Source organism: Bos javanicus, chromosome 3 (genome assembly GCF_032452875.1).
Source record: "Bos javanicus breed banteng chromosome 3, ARS-OSU_banteng_1.0, whole genome shotgun sequence".
NCBI classification, from domain to species: domain Eukaryota; kingdom Metazoa; phylum Chordata; class Mammalia; order Artiodactyla; family Bovidae; genus Bos; species Bos javanicus.
The window spans coordinates 91,563,658-91,577,368 of record NC_083870.1 but is presented as its reverse complement, the minus strand read 5'-3'; the positions used below and the strand labels follow the sequence as shown (position 1 = coordinate 91,577,368).

The 13,711-nt window shown below is 53.0% G+C and overlaps 1 protein-coding gene across 1 annotated transcript; it reads left to right on the top strand.

The window, feature by feature from the left end:
- Positions 1 to 409: 409 nt before the first annotated feature.
- BSND (barttin CLCNK type accessory subunit beta) lies at positions 410 to 12,072 on the top strand. Its single transcript, XM_061411814.1, has 4 exons — positions 410 to 865; positions 6,719 to 6,819; positions 9,041 to 9,310; positions 10,141 to 12,072. The coding sequence occupies exons 1-4, from the start codon at positions 689 to 691 to the stop codon at positions 10,550 to 10,552; spliced, it is 960 nt and encodes a 319-aa protein (XP_061267798.1). The 5' UTR covers positions 410 to 688; the 3' UTR covers positions 10,553 to 12,072.
- The last annotated feature ends 1,639 nt before the right edge of the window (positions 12,073 to 13,711 follow it).

The following is a 13,711-nucleotide window of genomic DNA, read 5'->3' as shown; positions in this document are numbered from 1 at the left end:
TGTCTTTTCTGGCTGTGTGACCTTGGGCAAGTTATGTATCTGTGTCTTCATTTATAAAGTAGGGATAGTAGTGCCCACCTTACAGGGTTCCCTAAATGAGTTAATACGTATCACATGTTTAAAATAGAGCCCTGCATGCAGGCACCATTCGTAACTAGTAGCCAGGTGGGCCCATGACCTTGAAGAGTCTAAAATTCTTCAGGATTCTAAAGTGCCAGCCTGTGGGATCCTGGAATCCCCCAGTGGCATTCTGATGCCTTTTGGCTGCAGTAGTTACCTGCTTCCCCTGGCTGGATGGTGCAGGCTGCCTGTCCACCCAGCTCAGCCCCACACAGGGAAATGAGGTGATGTCAAAGCCTGGGCTGGGGCTCAGCCCTGGAACCTCCCCTTCCCTCCCTCTGTCTCCCTCACTCGGATTCCCACATGCTCCAGAGGGCCAGAGCGGAGGTGAGAGGGGTGAAGGTGGGGGCAAGCAGCCGCCTGTGCGTAACTCCTCCAGCCTGGAGCACGGGGTGTGCCTGGTGGCTGGGCTGGGCCTGCAGGGAGCCTGCCTCCCTCTTGGCTTAAGTCCTGATCGGCAGCGATCCCAGAGCGTCACTCCTCAAGTGTGAGTGTGTGTGTAGGTAGCTGGCTGGTTTGCTGGCACCCCTCTGCAGGTGGCTCACAGGCCAGGCCTGGCCAGGCAGCCATGACTGATGAGAAGACCTTCCGCATCGGCTTCATCGTGCTGGGGCTCTTCCTGCTGGCCCTTGGCACGTTCCTCATGAGCCACGACCGGCCCCAGGTCTACGGCACCTTCTATGCCATGGGAGGCGTCATGGTGATCGGGGGCGTCATCTGGAGCATGTGCCAATGTTACCCCAAGGTAGGTGGTAACAGTGGGAACAGGTGGGCTGGGGGCCAGGGCCCAGGAGGGTCTGGGGCTGTGCCTCTATTCCAGGCATCAGTCCCCCATCCTTCAATCATCTTGTCATCCTCTCCCCTTTACCATTTCTTTTCTTATCTCCACTCTCCTGAGCATCCATCCATCCATCCATCCATCCATCTATCCATCCCTTAGCATAAAGATTAATCAGAAGTCCCCTGAATCTGGAGCCCTGAACTAGGTACTATGCGGGAGACACAATCCAAGTTCTTGAAACCAGAGTTCCTGAGGGCTTGCTGCCTGCCAGGCACACCTGTATCCCTGGTGAAGTTCAGCATCCATCCTGAGCTTTTTGGTATCTTTGAAGTTCTATTTTATAGTGGAGAAGCCTGAGGCTCAGAAAGTGAGGTTCCTTCAGCTCCTGGGTATCAGAGTTGGGATCAGAGCTCAGATGTGTGGTGCCTAAAGCATAACCTTCCTCAGGAGGACGGTCCCTGTGTCCCAGAGCTGCTGAGAGATCTGAATGAGTCAGCTGGAACCTCATGGCTTGGGCAGTGCTCTCTCTTTTGGAGTTTTAATGAGTGACTTAATGATGGGAAGAGCACTGGTTTGAGAGTCTTGAGTTCTAGTTCTAGCTCTGTTCCAAAGTATCCATGTGACCTTTGTCTTTCTGAGCCTCAGTTTCTTTTATCTGCAAAATGAGGCCCTGGGCCCCTATTTCTCCCAGCCTCACGGTTATTATGGAGAACAGAGAAGAGATGAACAGTTTGTGAACTGGAGAGTATAATATTTAGGTGAAAGGCTGTCACCCTTACTGTTATTGATCCTCCCAACAAACGTGTGGAATGGGCATATCAAGTGTTGTAATCTTTTGGTGCCCAGAGAGGTTGAGTGGCTTTTCCGAGGTCACACAGCAGCTGGTCGGCTAGATCCAGGGAGACAAGGAAAGAAGCACGGATTCTAACTTGCACTCTGCCTCTGATTACCTGGGAGACTTCGGTTAAGCTCCTTCCCTCTCTGAGTCTCAGTTTCCACATTTGTAGAATGTGTGAGTCAGGAAGAGGGGGGTGGGAAAGAGGGTGTATCTTAAGGACCCCGCTGGTCCTGCCATCTGGGACTCCAGTCCCCAGGCAGCCACCACCTTCCCTTTCCTCCCCGCCCCTTCCCCCGCAGCCCCCTCCTCACCTCTCACCTGGGTGGCTGTGCTGGGGTTTGGTGGAGGGAGGAGGCTCCCAGGGCCTGGGTTAGGCTCTCCCAGCCCTGCTTCCTCTGCCAGGCAGCCCCTGGCTGTCAGAGCGTTTATTCAGCGCTGGAGCGGTCCGGGCTGGTTTGTAGTCATTTTCTGAGCAGTTTACAGTCAACTCGACTCTGTGCAATGCCCTGAGCAGAGGTCACCGGGAGAAGAAGGCCTTGGGGCCGAGCCACCCACGTCACCACCGTCTTGATCGTCATCCTCCCAATGAGGAGCCTGGACCCTGGGGGACGGCAAGGCAATGGCTGTGGGGGAGCATGGGGGGAGGGTCCTTCTTGCCCTGGCCCCCTTCACAGAGCTGGCTGTGGGCGGGGAAGGGGAGGGGGGCAGAGTGGCTGTGGGGATGAGGGAGAGAGATGGGGACAGGGAATATTCTTGAGTATTAATGAATAACTGTTGATGGATTCACGTGTTCCTGTGCTGCAGAGGCTGCATGGTGGTGTAGAAGGAGCACAGGTTTCAGTGTCCGCCAGGCCTCAGATCTCTCCTCCCTGTGCCCCACTTCTGTGACCCTGGCAGAAGAATCCCCTACCTCCCTGAGACTTACATGGCCCGGTGGGAGGAACCAATAGGGTCTTGTATGTGGGGACCTGGTGTCACGCCTGGCCTGGAGCCAATTCGAAGGCAGCCGTCTCAGGATCAGTGTCGTGGCTTTGATCGGGTCTGTGTATGTATGTGCAGGTATGTGACCACAGATGTGGATGTGTGTTTCAGGGACGCAGGCTGTTAGGGCGGCACACTAAGGAGAGAAGGCAAGTGTGTTGTAAGCCAGGGAGGTGTGCTAGACGAGGGTCCCCTCTCCCACATCATCTCACTGGGGCCTGGGCCACCGGAGCTCTCAGCAAATACTGATGCCCATCTTCCCTGCCAGATTCTCTCCTGTCTCAGAGCCTGACAAATGGGAATTTTCTGGATTGAAAGAAATATATAAGGGAATAGAATTAGACAATTATGATATGGGGGTAAAGTAAAAGTAAGTAAGTAAAGTTGCTCAGTCGTGTCCCACTCTTTGCAACGCCATGAACTATGCAGTCCGTGGAATTCTCCAGGCCAGAATGCTGGAGTGAGTAGCCTTTCCCTTCTCCAGGGGATCTTCCCAACCCTGGGATCGAACCCAGGTCTCCTGCATTGCAGGCTGATTCTTTACCAGCAGAGCCACCAGGGAAGCCCAATATGGGGGTAAGGGGTAGCCAATACCAGTGTGAATTAGGCTGTCCCTGTCTTTGGAGGACTGGAGGTCTCGTGGAGGAGTCAATTTTCTGCCTGCTGGGGAGGGAATGGGTTTCACAGAGAAGATGATTTGGGATTTGTAGGTAAAGTAGAAGTTCACCAGCCAGAAAAAATGAGGAAAGACATTTCGGGCAGAAGGAATAGGGTGAAGAAAGACATGAGGTGAAAGAACAAGGCAAGTGGGTCGACATGGTGACTGGAGGGTGCGGGGAGCAAGGGAAGGTGGAGAGGGAGTGGGGCTTGGGCCCACGGGGCCTGGATGCCATGCTGAGGCATTCGGACCTTACACTGTAGTTGATGGGACAAGAGGGGGACATGAGCAGCTTTGCAGTTCAGGAAAGTTATCAGGCTGACATCTGGGAGGAGGAAGTTTCAAGAGCAACTGGCCAGTGGTGGTGGTGGGGGGGTTCCATCTGTGGTCCAGGTGAGAGATGATCATCTCCTAGATTAAGGCAGAACTTGAACCCAAGGCTGTAGGTGTGGAGAAGACATTTCCAGTTCATCAAACATACAGTACCTGCTGTGGCTAGGTGTGGCCCTGGTACTTCCAGCTTGCTTACCTTATTGAATTTCTGAAGTAGACTTGCTCAGATTTAGTGGTCAGCAGGGTTTCGGGCTTGAGAGGAGGAAGAATTGGGACAAATCTAGCCAGTGGGACAGTCAGGGATGCTGTGCTTGTTAGCTGAGATGGGGGAAGGGGAAGGATTGGCTGGGAAGGCTAGACCTCTTCGCCTGGCTTCTGCTTCTACCCCCAAGTTCCCCACTCCCTACTTCTCACTCCTGCCTGCTCTGCTGGAGCCCAGGACCAGACCCCTGATTGGTGACTGATGGATTGACCTCTCCATGGGCCTCCCTCCATCATCCCTCTGTTCCTCCCTCTGGGGACTGCCCAGAACTCTGCCCAAACACAAATCTGTCTGTGTACTCTCCAGCTGAGAACTCCTCCAGGGCTCCCTCTGCTTCTGGATAAAGGCTGAATTCCTTAGCCTGATGCTTTGCTGTCTTCATGGTCTGATCTCCCCTTCCCAGCTTCAACTCTGCCTGTCCCCCTCTTTTAAAAGATTTTGTGTTGTAAGACGCTCAGGACTTTCCTTCTCCTCCAGGCTTTCACAGTGGCAATGGCAATGATGCTGTAGGGTGATAATGCTGCTGTTGATGAAGGTGCTGGTGCTGATGGTGATGATACGATTATGATGTTGATGGAGATAATGGTGGTGATTATGATGATGAAGAGGAGGATGACTGGAGGAAAGGGAAGCTTCTAGGAAATACAGAACCATCTGGCAAGTGCAGGACATACTTAATGGCTATGGAAGATACCCAGGGCCCTCCCTCATTTCCAGACATTTGGGGGAAGCTTACTACTCACAGGTGTTCTAAGAACCCCTCCAGCTATCATTCCCTTCTCCCCATCATTTTGGGCTTGGATGGTGCAGACAAGTGTCTTTCACTCACTGTACTCTATGGGAAGGGAGAAAGGAGGTTGCTGCTTATGAACCTGGTATGACACTGTAAAGTGAAGTGAAAGTGTTAGTTTCTCAGTTGTGTCCAATTCTTTATGACCCGGTGGACTGTAGCAAACCAGGCTCCTCTGGGGCTCCTCTGGACGGGCTCCTCTGTCCATGGGATTCTCCAGGCAAGAATACTAGGGTGGGTAACCATTCCATTCTCACCAAGGGATCTTCCCCACCCGGGATCAAACCTATCTCCCACATTGCAGGTAGATTCTTTACCCTCTAAGCCACCAGGGAAGCCCAAGGGTCTTATCAAATATCTGTTGAGGAAATTTTCAGTTGAGGAGAACAAGACTCAGAGAAGTCAGGTAATTTCATCTTCAATAGCGTCGAACCATGATTCATAGAACAGCTACTATGTGTCAGACACTGTGCTGAAGGACACCTTATGTATTATCTCATGGAATCCTCACAGCCAGGAGACAGGCAATACTAATCCTGCTTTTTTAAATTGTGAAATATACATAACCTAAAATTTACCATCTGAAACATTTTTAAGTGACCTTTTCAGTGTTAATTACATTCACATTGTTATGGAACCGATTTCCAGAATGCTTTTCATCTTGTAAAACTGAAACTCATACCCAATAAACGATAACTCCCCATCCGCCCTGCTCCTATCTGTGGCAACCACCATTCTCCCTTCTGTCTCTACGAATTTGACTATTCTAGATACTTCACTGGAGAAGGCGATGGCACCCCACTCCAGTACTCTTGCCTGGAAAATCCCATGGATGGACGGGCCTGGTGGGCTGCAGTCCATGGGGTCGCTAAGAGTTGGACACGACTGAGCGACTTCACTTTCACTTTTCACTTTCATGCCTCGGAGAAGGAAATGGCAACCCACTCCAGTGTTCTTGCCTGGAGAATCCCAGGGACAGAGGAGCCTGGTGGGTTGCTGTCTTTGGGGTCGCACAGAGTTGGACATGACTGAAGCAACTTAGCAGCAGCAGCAGCAGATACTTCATATAAGTGGAATCCTATGGAATTTGTCTTGCGACTGGCTTATTTCCTCAAGGTTCATCTATGTTGTAGCACATGTCAGAACTTCATTTTTTTCTTTTAAAGGCTGAATAATCTTCCTTTGTGTGTATACACCACATTTTGTTTATCTAGTCCTCCATCAGTGGGTACTTAGGGTGCTTCCACCTTTTGGCCATTGTGAACAGCGCTGCAAATATCTCTTTGAGGCGAACCCCATTTTACAGAGGATCACAGACAGGCTCTGGGAGAAGTGATGACCTGCCCAAGGAAGGCTGCTCACCCAGCCTCTCAGACCCCAAAGGCAGGGCGCCTTCTGCCTCATCCCACTGCCTCCTTTGTGACCTGCCTCCCCTCCACTGCCCCGTGCCCACCTGTGGTGTGGCACCTGCAGAGACCTCGAGATCCCAGAGAGTTCAGGGGTCAGGGTTGGGCACCACCCCGGCCACCCCCTTTTCTGTTCTCTGTCGCAGCCTTTGTCGGTGCCAGGAAACACCTGACAATACCTGCTTCTCACCCATTCACCAGATACGGATGAAGGGCCTGCTCCATGTCAGGCAGGACAAGATATGACCTCCCCCAGGGAAGGGGTGCCTGTCTCATTCACTCACTGCTGCCCCCTACTGCCTAGAAGAGTGCCTGGCACACAGCCGATGCTCCAGGAGTGTTTGCTGGGTGAATGAAGGGCCAGTGGGAGCAGGAGCCCAGAGATCCAGATAGCCAGCAGTGCTGGGCCCTCCTGTCAAACAGGGTGCGCTCCCTTGTGAGGTCTCTGTCCCAGGGTATCTGGAGAGGTTAGGCCCCTGCTCTGGGGGAGCAGCAAGTACGAATGTGTGCGGGCAGCTACAGAGAAGCCTTCTCCCCTTTGCCCTACAGATCACCTTCATACCTGCTGACTCTGACTTCCAAGGTGTGCTGTCCACGAAGGCGAAGGCGCTGGGCCTGCTGGAGAGCGGGTTTGCTGCCGAGATGAAGAGGTGGATGCTGAGCCTTCTGGGTGGAGTGGAGGGAGGGGAGGGTTAGAGACCCTCAGGCCAGTCTCCCCCTGCTGAGGAGAGTGAGGGGGTGGGGCATGAGCAGAGGGGCAGTGTCTCCCTTCTGCTGCAGGCTCTGGCTTTACCTTCTTAATTACTGAGAACAGACTCTCAGAAATCATAGATTGTTTTGGCCTCTCAAGTCTGTGAGGTGTTCATTATTGTTCCCATTTTACAGATGAGGAAACTGAGGCTTGGGGATTTTTGTCCTGCCTTACAGCGAATTAGTGGCAGCCAAATAGATGTGACCCTAAATCCCACACAGTGGTGATGACTACTACGCTAGCAAAAAAGAGGCATAATGATGGCCAAGGCATAGCCCTGGGGCCCTGCCACTTTTTGGCTGAGTGACTTTGGGAAATTGACCTGCCTCTCTTTGCCCCATCTTTGAAATACAGATACGGTGTATTTCAAATACAGCTTCAGTGGAGGGGCTAAATGAGATAATAATCATCTCTTGGCGTCTGTGGGGAACTGGCTCTAGATCCCCCTCAGACACCAAAATCTGCAGATGCTCAAGTCCCTTATATAAAAAGGCATAATATTTGTTTATAATGTAAGACATCCTCCCATATACTTTATTTTTTTTATAGTCTAGTTGCTTTTATTTTTTTTAGTTTTAATTTTATTTTATTTTTAAACTTTATTCCCATATACTTTAAATCATCTCTAGATTACTTCTAATACATAGCATGTAAATGCTATGTCAATAGTTGTAAATATAATGAAAGTGAAAGTCGCTCAGTCCTGTCTGACTTTGTGACCCCATGAACTATACAGTCCTTGGAATTCTCTAGGATTGTATAATATAATGTAAATGCTATGTAAATAGTTGCTGGTGTGTGACAAATTCAAGTTTTGCTATTTGGGGCTTTCTAAAATTTTTTTCCTGAGTATCTTCAAACCACAGTTAGTTGAATCCACAGATGTGGAACCTGTGATATGGATGCAGACTTTATAAGCCAAGTGCTAAGAACAGAGCCTGGACCATAGCAGGCCCTCTATAAGCCTTTGCCATCATTGGTAGGAAATGCTTCCAAAAGCACCAGAGACCAACTCAGGCATTTTGTGCCCATAACTTCTTTTGGTCTTCATAGGAATCTATGAAAGGCGTGGTAGTGTCGGGCCCTTTATACAGATGTGGAAACTGAGGCTCAAGAAGTCCAATCACAAACTCAAACCTCACAGAGAGTCAATACCAGACCAGACCTGCCTTCATCCTTGGAAGTGCCAAGTGCTGTCTTGCCAAAACACGGCAGCCCTGGAGGGGTGACCTGACTTGGTCCCCCCTCCCCACCCCTGAAGCTGTGATGATTGTGTTCAGAAGTCCAGGCTGCAGATCCAGGATCTGTGGCCAGGGCTCTGGGACATTCTCTGTTTTGCTTGGGGAAGGAGGTGGTGATGGTATTTTCTGTCCCTGGCACCTAGGTGACCAAATGTCCCAGGGGACTGAGGCAGATAGACCCTGGGTGGGTATTGGGACCAGCTTCAGGACTGGTCACACGGAGACAGCTGCTGGAATAGAGCTGGGGCTCAGGTCGCCCTGATCCTGGGCTCCTCCCTGTCACTCCCTAGCCCTGGATCGTAGAGCAGTGGAGAAGGTGGTGCTTGGAACCCCAGCCCCTTCCCTAGGTCTGAGTCACCCAGGCAAGCCAGCCAGTGTCTGTGCCTCAGCCTCCCCCAGCAGCTCCCAGAGTTCCGGCAAGGACTCGATGAGCTAACCCACAGAGCCTGGCCCACAAGGACCACTCAGTCGCTGGGCCCTTCCTGCTGCTGTGTCCTCATCTGAAAAAATGGGAACGATGGCTCTGCTTCAAGGGCTTGTTCAAAATAAACAGCATAAAGCCTTCAGGCCACTGTCTGGAACCCAGCAAACTCCCAGTTAATATAAACTGACCTTCATTTGGTAGTTGCAGCCTTGGGGTTCACTTTGGAGACACGGGGTGAAAGGAACACTGGCCTGAGTGTCTGAGCTCTGCTACTCAGCTTACCTTGCTGGGCCTCAGTCTCCTCATCCATGAACTGAGTACAGTAACTGCTCCCAGAGGCTTCTTGGAGATCAAGGGAGACCTGCTGCTCAGAGCAGGCGGGCCAGAGGACAACACAGCAAATCTTTGCCTATCTGCCTATTCTCTCTCCTGCTGTCTCCTGCACCCCCATTCAGCCCCCAGCCCCGCTACGTCAGGCTGTGGGAGGCAGCCGCCTATGACCAGAGCCTGCCTGACTTCAGCCACATCCAGATGAAGGTCATGAGATACAGTGAGGACCCCCGCCCCCTCCTGGACCCGGAACCCGGACAGCGGCAGCCAGGAGCCAGCGATGGAGGAGAAAGTGGCCCTCATGACCCTCAGACCTGGTTGGAAGCCACCGTGGTCATCCACAGGGGCTCGGACCAGGATGAGGGAGAAGGAGACCCAAGTCAGGGCAGGCTCAGGTGAGTGTGCAGAGCAGGGGGGTTCTGGGGTGAAGGAGGAGGGGGTGTGGGCCACTGAGGGTGACTGGGGACACCCTGAGGGGATGCGTGGGTCTGGGCGTAGTCACCTGGGCCTGGTTCAAGCCCCAGCTCCTCTGCTGTGTAACCTTCAAGTGCTCCTCACCTTGCCAAGCCTCAGTTTCCTCACATGAGAATAATCACTCCTACCTCAGAGTAGTTTGAACTCTCACCATGAGGAGCCAGGTGGGACCTAAGTTCAAATCCAGGCTCTGCTGCTGACATGCTCTTGGCCTCAGGCAGGTCTCTCCATCCCCTCCCCCACCCCCACCCTGTCCCCAGCCATTCACGAACGGGAACATGAATATTCCTCATTCAAGCCTGTAGTCACTCACCCACCAGCATCCCTGGGCACCTACTCCCTGCCAGGCCTTCACAGCCCTACCCTGCGGGAGCCCCTCATCCACTGGGGGAGGCAGACGAAGGGACAGAAGGTGACGCCCAGTGTGACAGGGGCGGTAGCCCAGAGGAGTCCCTGAGTGGTTGGAGAGGCAGAGGAGTGACCTGGTTTGGATAACATAATAATGGTCCATTTCTTGAGCACCTACTATGTGCCAGGCCTCATGCAAAGTGCTTTGTACTCATTATTTGCTATAAACCTTGGGGAGAACCATAGGAGCGAATGCTGGTATTTCCCCCATCTTACAGGGGATGAAACTGAGGCTCAGACAGGTCAACTCACCTATCCCGGCCCTTGCAGCTCATGGCTGGGGTTCAGACCCAGGCAGTCTGACTCAGGGCTACCCTCACCCTCTCCGCCTTTACCCCTGCAGTCCCCCGACCTGTCCCCAGGGTTCTGCACCCTTGGCTTCCTTCCAAGATGACCTGGACGTGGGCTCCAGTGAGGGGAGCAGCCCTAACCCGTCTCCACCTGAGGAAGCGGAACCTCAGCCCCTGCCTCCGGAGTCCCGGACCTGCAGGTGCCAGCTGGACCGCTTCCACGACTTTGCCCTGATTGATGCCCCTGCGACGGAGGATGCGCCTCCAGAGAAGCAGCGGTGGGAGGCAGCTGTGCCTAGCTCCCAGCAGAGGTCCCCAAGGACAAAAGAGGAAGAAGAGGCTTCAGACACAGGCACAGAGGGGCCGGCACAGGAAGAGGAAGACCTGTACTATGGGCTTCCCGACAGCCCCGGGGATCCCCTCCCAGACAAGGAACTGGGCTTTGAACCTGAGGCCCAGGGCTGACATGGAACTTCTCCCGGGGTTTCAATCTGGCTCCACCACCAATCTCCGTGTGACCTCACAGGGCTTCCATTTCACTAACTGCAAAATGGGGTTTGATTTTGCAGACTCTCAGTGGGCCGAGAACATTTTGAGAATCACACAGAGAGGAGATGATTACATTACTGGGCCATTGCTGTTTCGATTAATACTTTTTTTGTGGAGCTTTGAAGGTAATAGGATTTGTTGAGAAGATTTGCAGCAGCCAGGGCCCTCAAGTGCCTTTATAGCCTCACCTCAAAGCTAGCTTCTGACCAGGAACCCTCCTTGGTGCTGCCCCTGGGTCCCTCATCCCCTGTGAAAGCCCATCAGGGTTCTCATTCCTGCTGAGTCTTTTGATCCACTAGACGGATGGTGAAATGGGTCTTCATTCAGAGCTGACATCTGGTCCTACATCCTTCCTGTAGCTTCTGTTGCTCTGAGATCCAAAATCTCCCATGAGTGACCTCTGCTGACCTTCCGACTTTCTCCTGGTCAGCCCACCCCACGCTCACCCTGTGCCTTATGCCCTTGCCAAGCTGTCTTCTCCACCAGGATGCCCTTTGTTCCTGTCTGCCTGGCACATTCAGGCTTATCTTTCAAACCTCTGCACAGACCTCCCTCTTCTGAAGGCTCTTCCTGATATCGCTGCTTTTGGACTGAGTTAGTCCTGGCCCTTCCACATTTATCTTGGAGTGTGGCTGCCTGCTCAAGGCCAGTACCTTTGCTTCACTTGCCTTGGTCTCTCCTATGCTCAACTGGTGGCCCCTGAGGTTGTACATAAGTGACCAGAACCCAGAAGGCTTTTGCAGGGAATGCCCCACCCCTCATTCCACTGACTCTCAGACTCCTGACTTAACTCATTTGGTCCCAGTGGCATCTATGGAGCATCTACCGTGTGCCAGATGGGAAGCTGGGATCTTTAGGCAGAAAGAGACACAAACTGATGACGGTTCTCACCCTCAAGGGGCTCACAATACTCTGAGCCTGGCATCTTGTAGGTTAGACACAGAGTACAGAGCAGAAACTGAGGTGGGAACAGAGGAGTTAAAAACTGTCCCAACAGAGTGACACCCACACAACCATCACGGCCACAGAGCCCAGGAACAAACAGCTCTGGGTGTCTGAGCAGCCCCTGAAGGTATGGCAGCATCACTGAGTGATGCTTTCTTGGGCTGATCTCTGCAAAGCCCCTCTGGGCCCCAGCATGGGTGGTACCACCTCAGCCCTGGCCCCCACAATCAGAGCTGGCACCCTGGGCCTCTTAGGAGGGCTGACCTTCACCTGGGCCATGCCTCTGGGTCGGGATTGGGGTCATGGCCGAGGGAAGGGCATGCCCCTGGCACCCCCTCCATCTCCTTTCTGGGTCATTGCCGCCTCCAGTAGGAAAGCCTCTGCTGTAACAGCTGTTCCTGTGCTCTGCTCATTCACTCAGGGGAGGGGTGACCTGCATCAGAGAGAACACCAGTGGGAGGTTCAAATAAAAAAGTTTTCAGTGTTTAGAATGGTTACCTTCATTCATCTGCAAATTCTTTTATGTGAACCCTCTTCCCACACCCAACGCTGCTTCTGCTGTCCCCCTCTGGGCAGGATAACCGAGGGGGATCAGTAAGGGGACTCTCTGGAAAGTGAACAGAAGACACAGCAGTGTGGCCGGTGGGACAGCTGTGCGGGTGGAAACTCGAGAGTGGCCCCTGCCTCCACATCACACTGCAGGGCACCCCCAGACTCAGCAGAGAACCAGGAGGGTCTGGCTGCCAGCCCGGCCCACAGAGAGAAACCTGTCCCAGGGAGGGGGCCGGGGACTGAGGCAGGGACACAGATGCCCGGGCCAGGCTTCCCTTCCAGACCAGATCTCCCTTCATCCTGCTGCATGATTGGGAGACCACATGCCTGGCCTGCCCTGGACTGCCCTCGTTCCGGCCCACTGTCCCTGCCTAGTTAGACCTTTCACCCTCAAATTATCCCCTCGGGATGATAAATTACATATTCACCCTACTCCGTGACCTTGGGCTTGGACCTCACTTTTCTCACCTGCAAGAGGGAGGTGATGGATCCTTGTCTTTGCATTTTGCAGGGTTGGTGGGAGGAGTGGGGCTTTGATGGGATCCTTCTGCCAGCACCCTGCAGGTGAGGGCCACCGGGAGCTCACCTGTGGTTGCTTGTTGTTTAGTCGCTAAGTCGTGTCGACTCTTTGGTGACCCCCATGGAATGTCCCAGGCCAGAACACTGGAGTGGGTCTTCATTTCCTTCTCCAGGGCACTTTCCTGACCCAGGGATCAAACCTGCACCTCCTGCCTCTCCTGCACTGGAGGAGGATTTTTTATCACTGCTCCACCTGTGGTTACTTGTTGGGTTTGTTACTCATTGCGGGCTTTGCAGGTAGCTCAGTGGTAAAGAATCCACCTGCCAATGCAGGAGACATAGAAGATTTGGGTTTGCTCTCTGGTTCAGGAAGATCCCCTAGAGCAGGAAATGGCAACCTGTTCCAGTATTCTTGGTTGGAAAATCCCATGGACAGAGGAGCCTGGTGGGCTACAGTCCATGTGGTTGCAAGAGTTGGATATGGCTGAGCACACGTACATTTGTTACTCATTGCAGTGAGGGGAGAAACCCCAGGGGATCTGTGAGGTGTCTCTGTAAGAGGCTGTGAGAAGGGACTTAAGGGATATGGGCTTGTTCGAGGTGACTGAGGGGAGGGTCCATGGAAGTGGGTCTCTGCTCTAGACTGGATGCTATTGGGAAGTGGGGCTGATCCCATGATGAGGCATCTTGGTTAAGATCCTACATGGAAGACCAAGCTAAGGATGTAGCTGACAAAGAAGCACAGGTCATGCTCCAGCCAGGAGAGGCTGTGTAGTCGCTGATGTGATTGGACAGTGTTCCTGTTTGCTGTGCTCGGCCATGGCTACTGAGGGGTCTGGACGTGTCATGACCCATCACAGTCACAGAATGCTTATCTGATGCTGATGTTCTGTGAAATTATTCAAGTTCATCAGACCATTGGGGCCCAACCGTGAGGGCCTCTGGAATGGGCCCTCTCGTTGGCTGATTAACTGGGAAGGCAAGGTCTTCATGCAGGTCTCTGGGGGTGGGGGTGGAGCCGAAAGGAATGACCTTGGCAAACTCTGGGCTTCCCGCTCT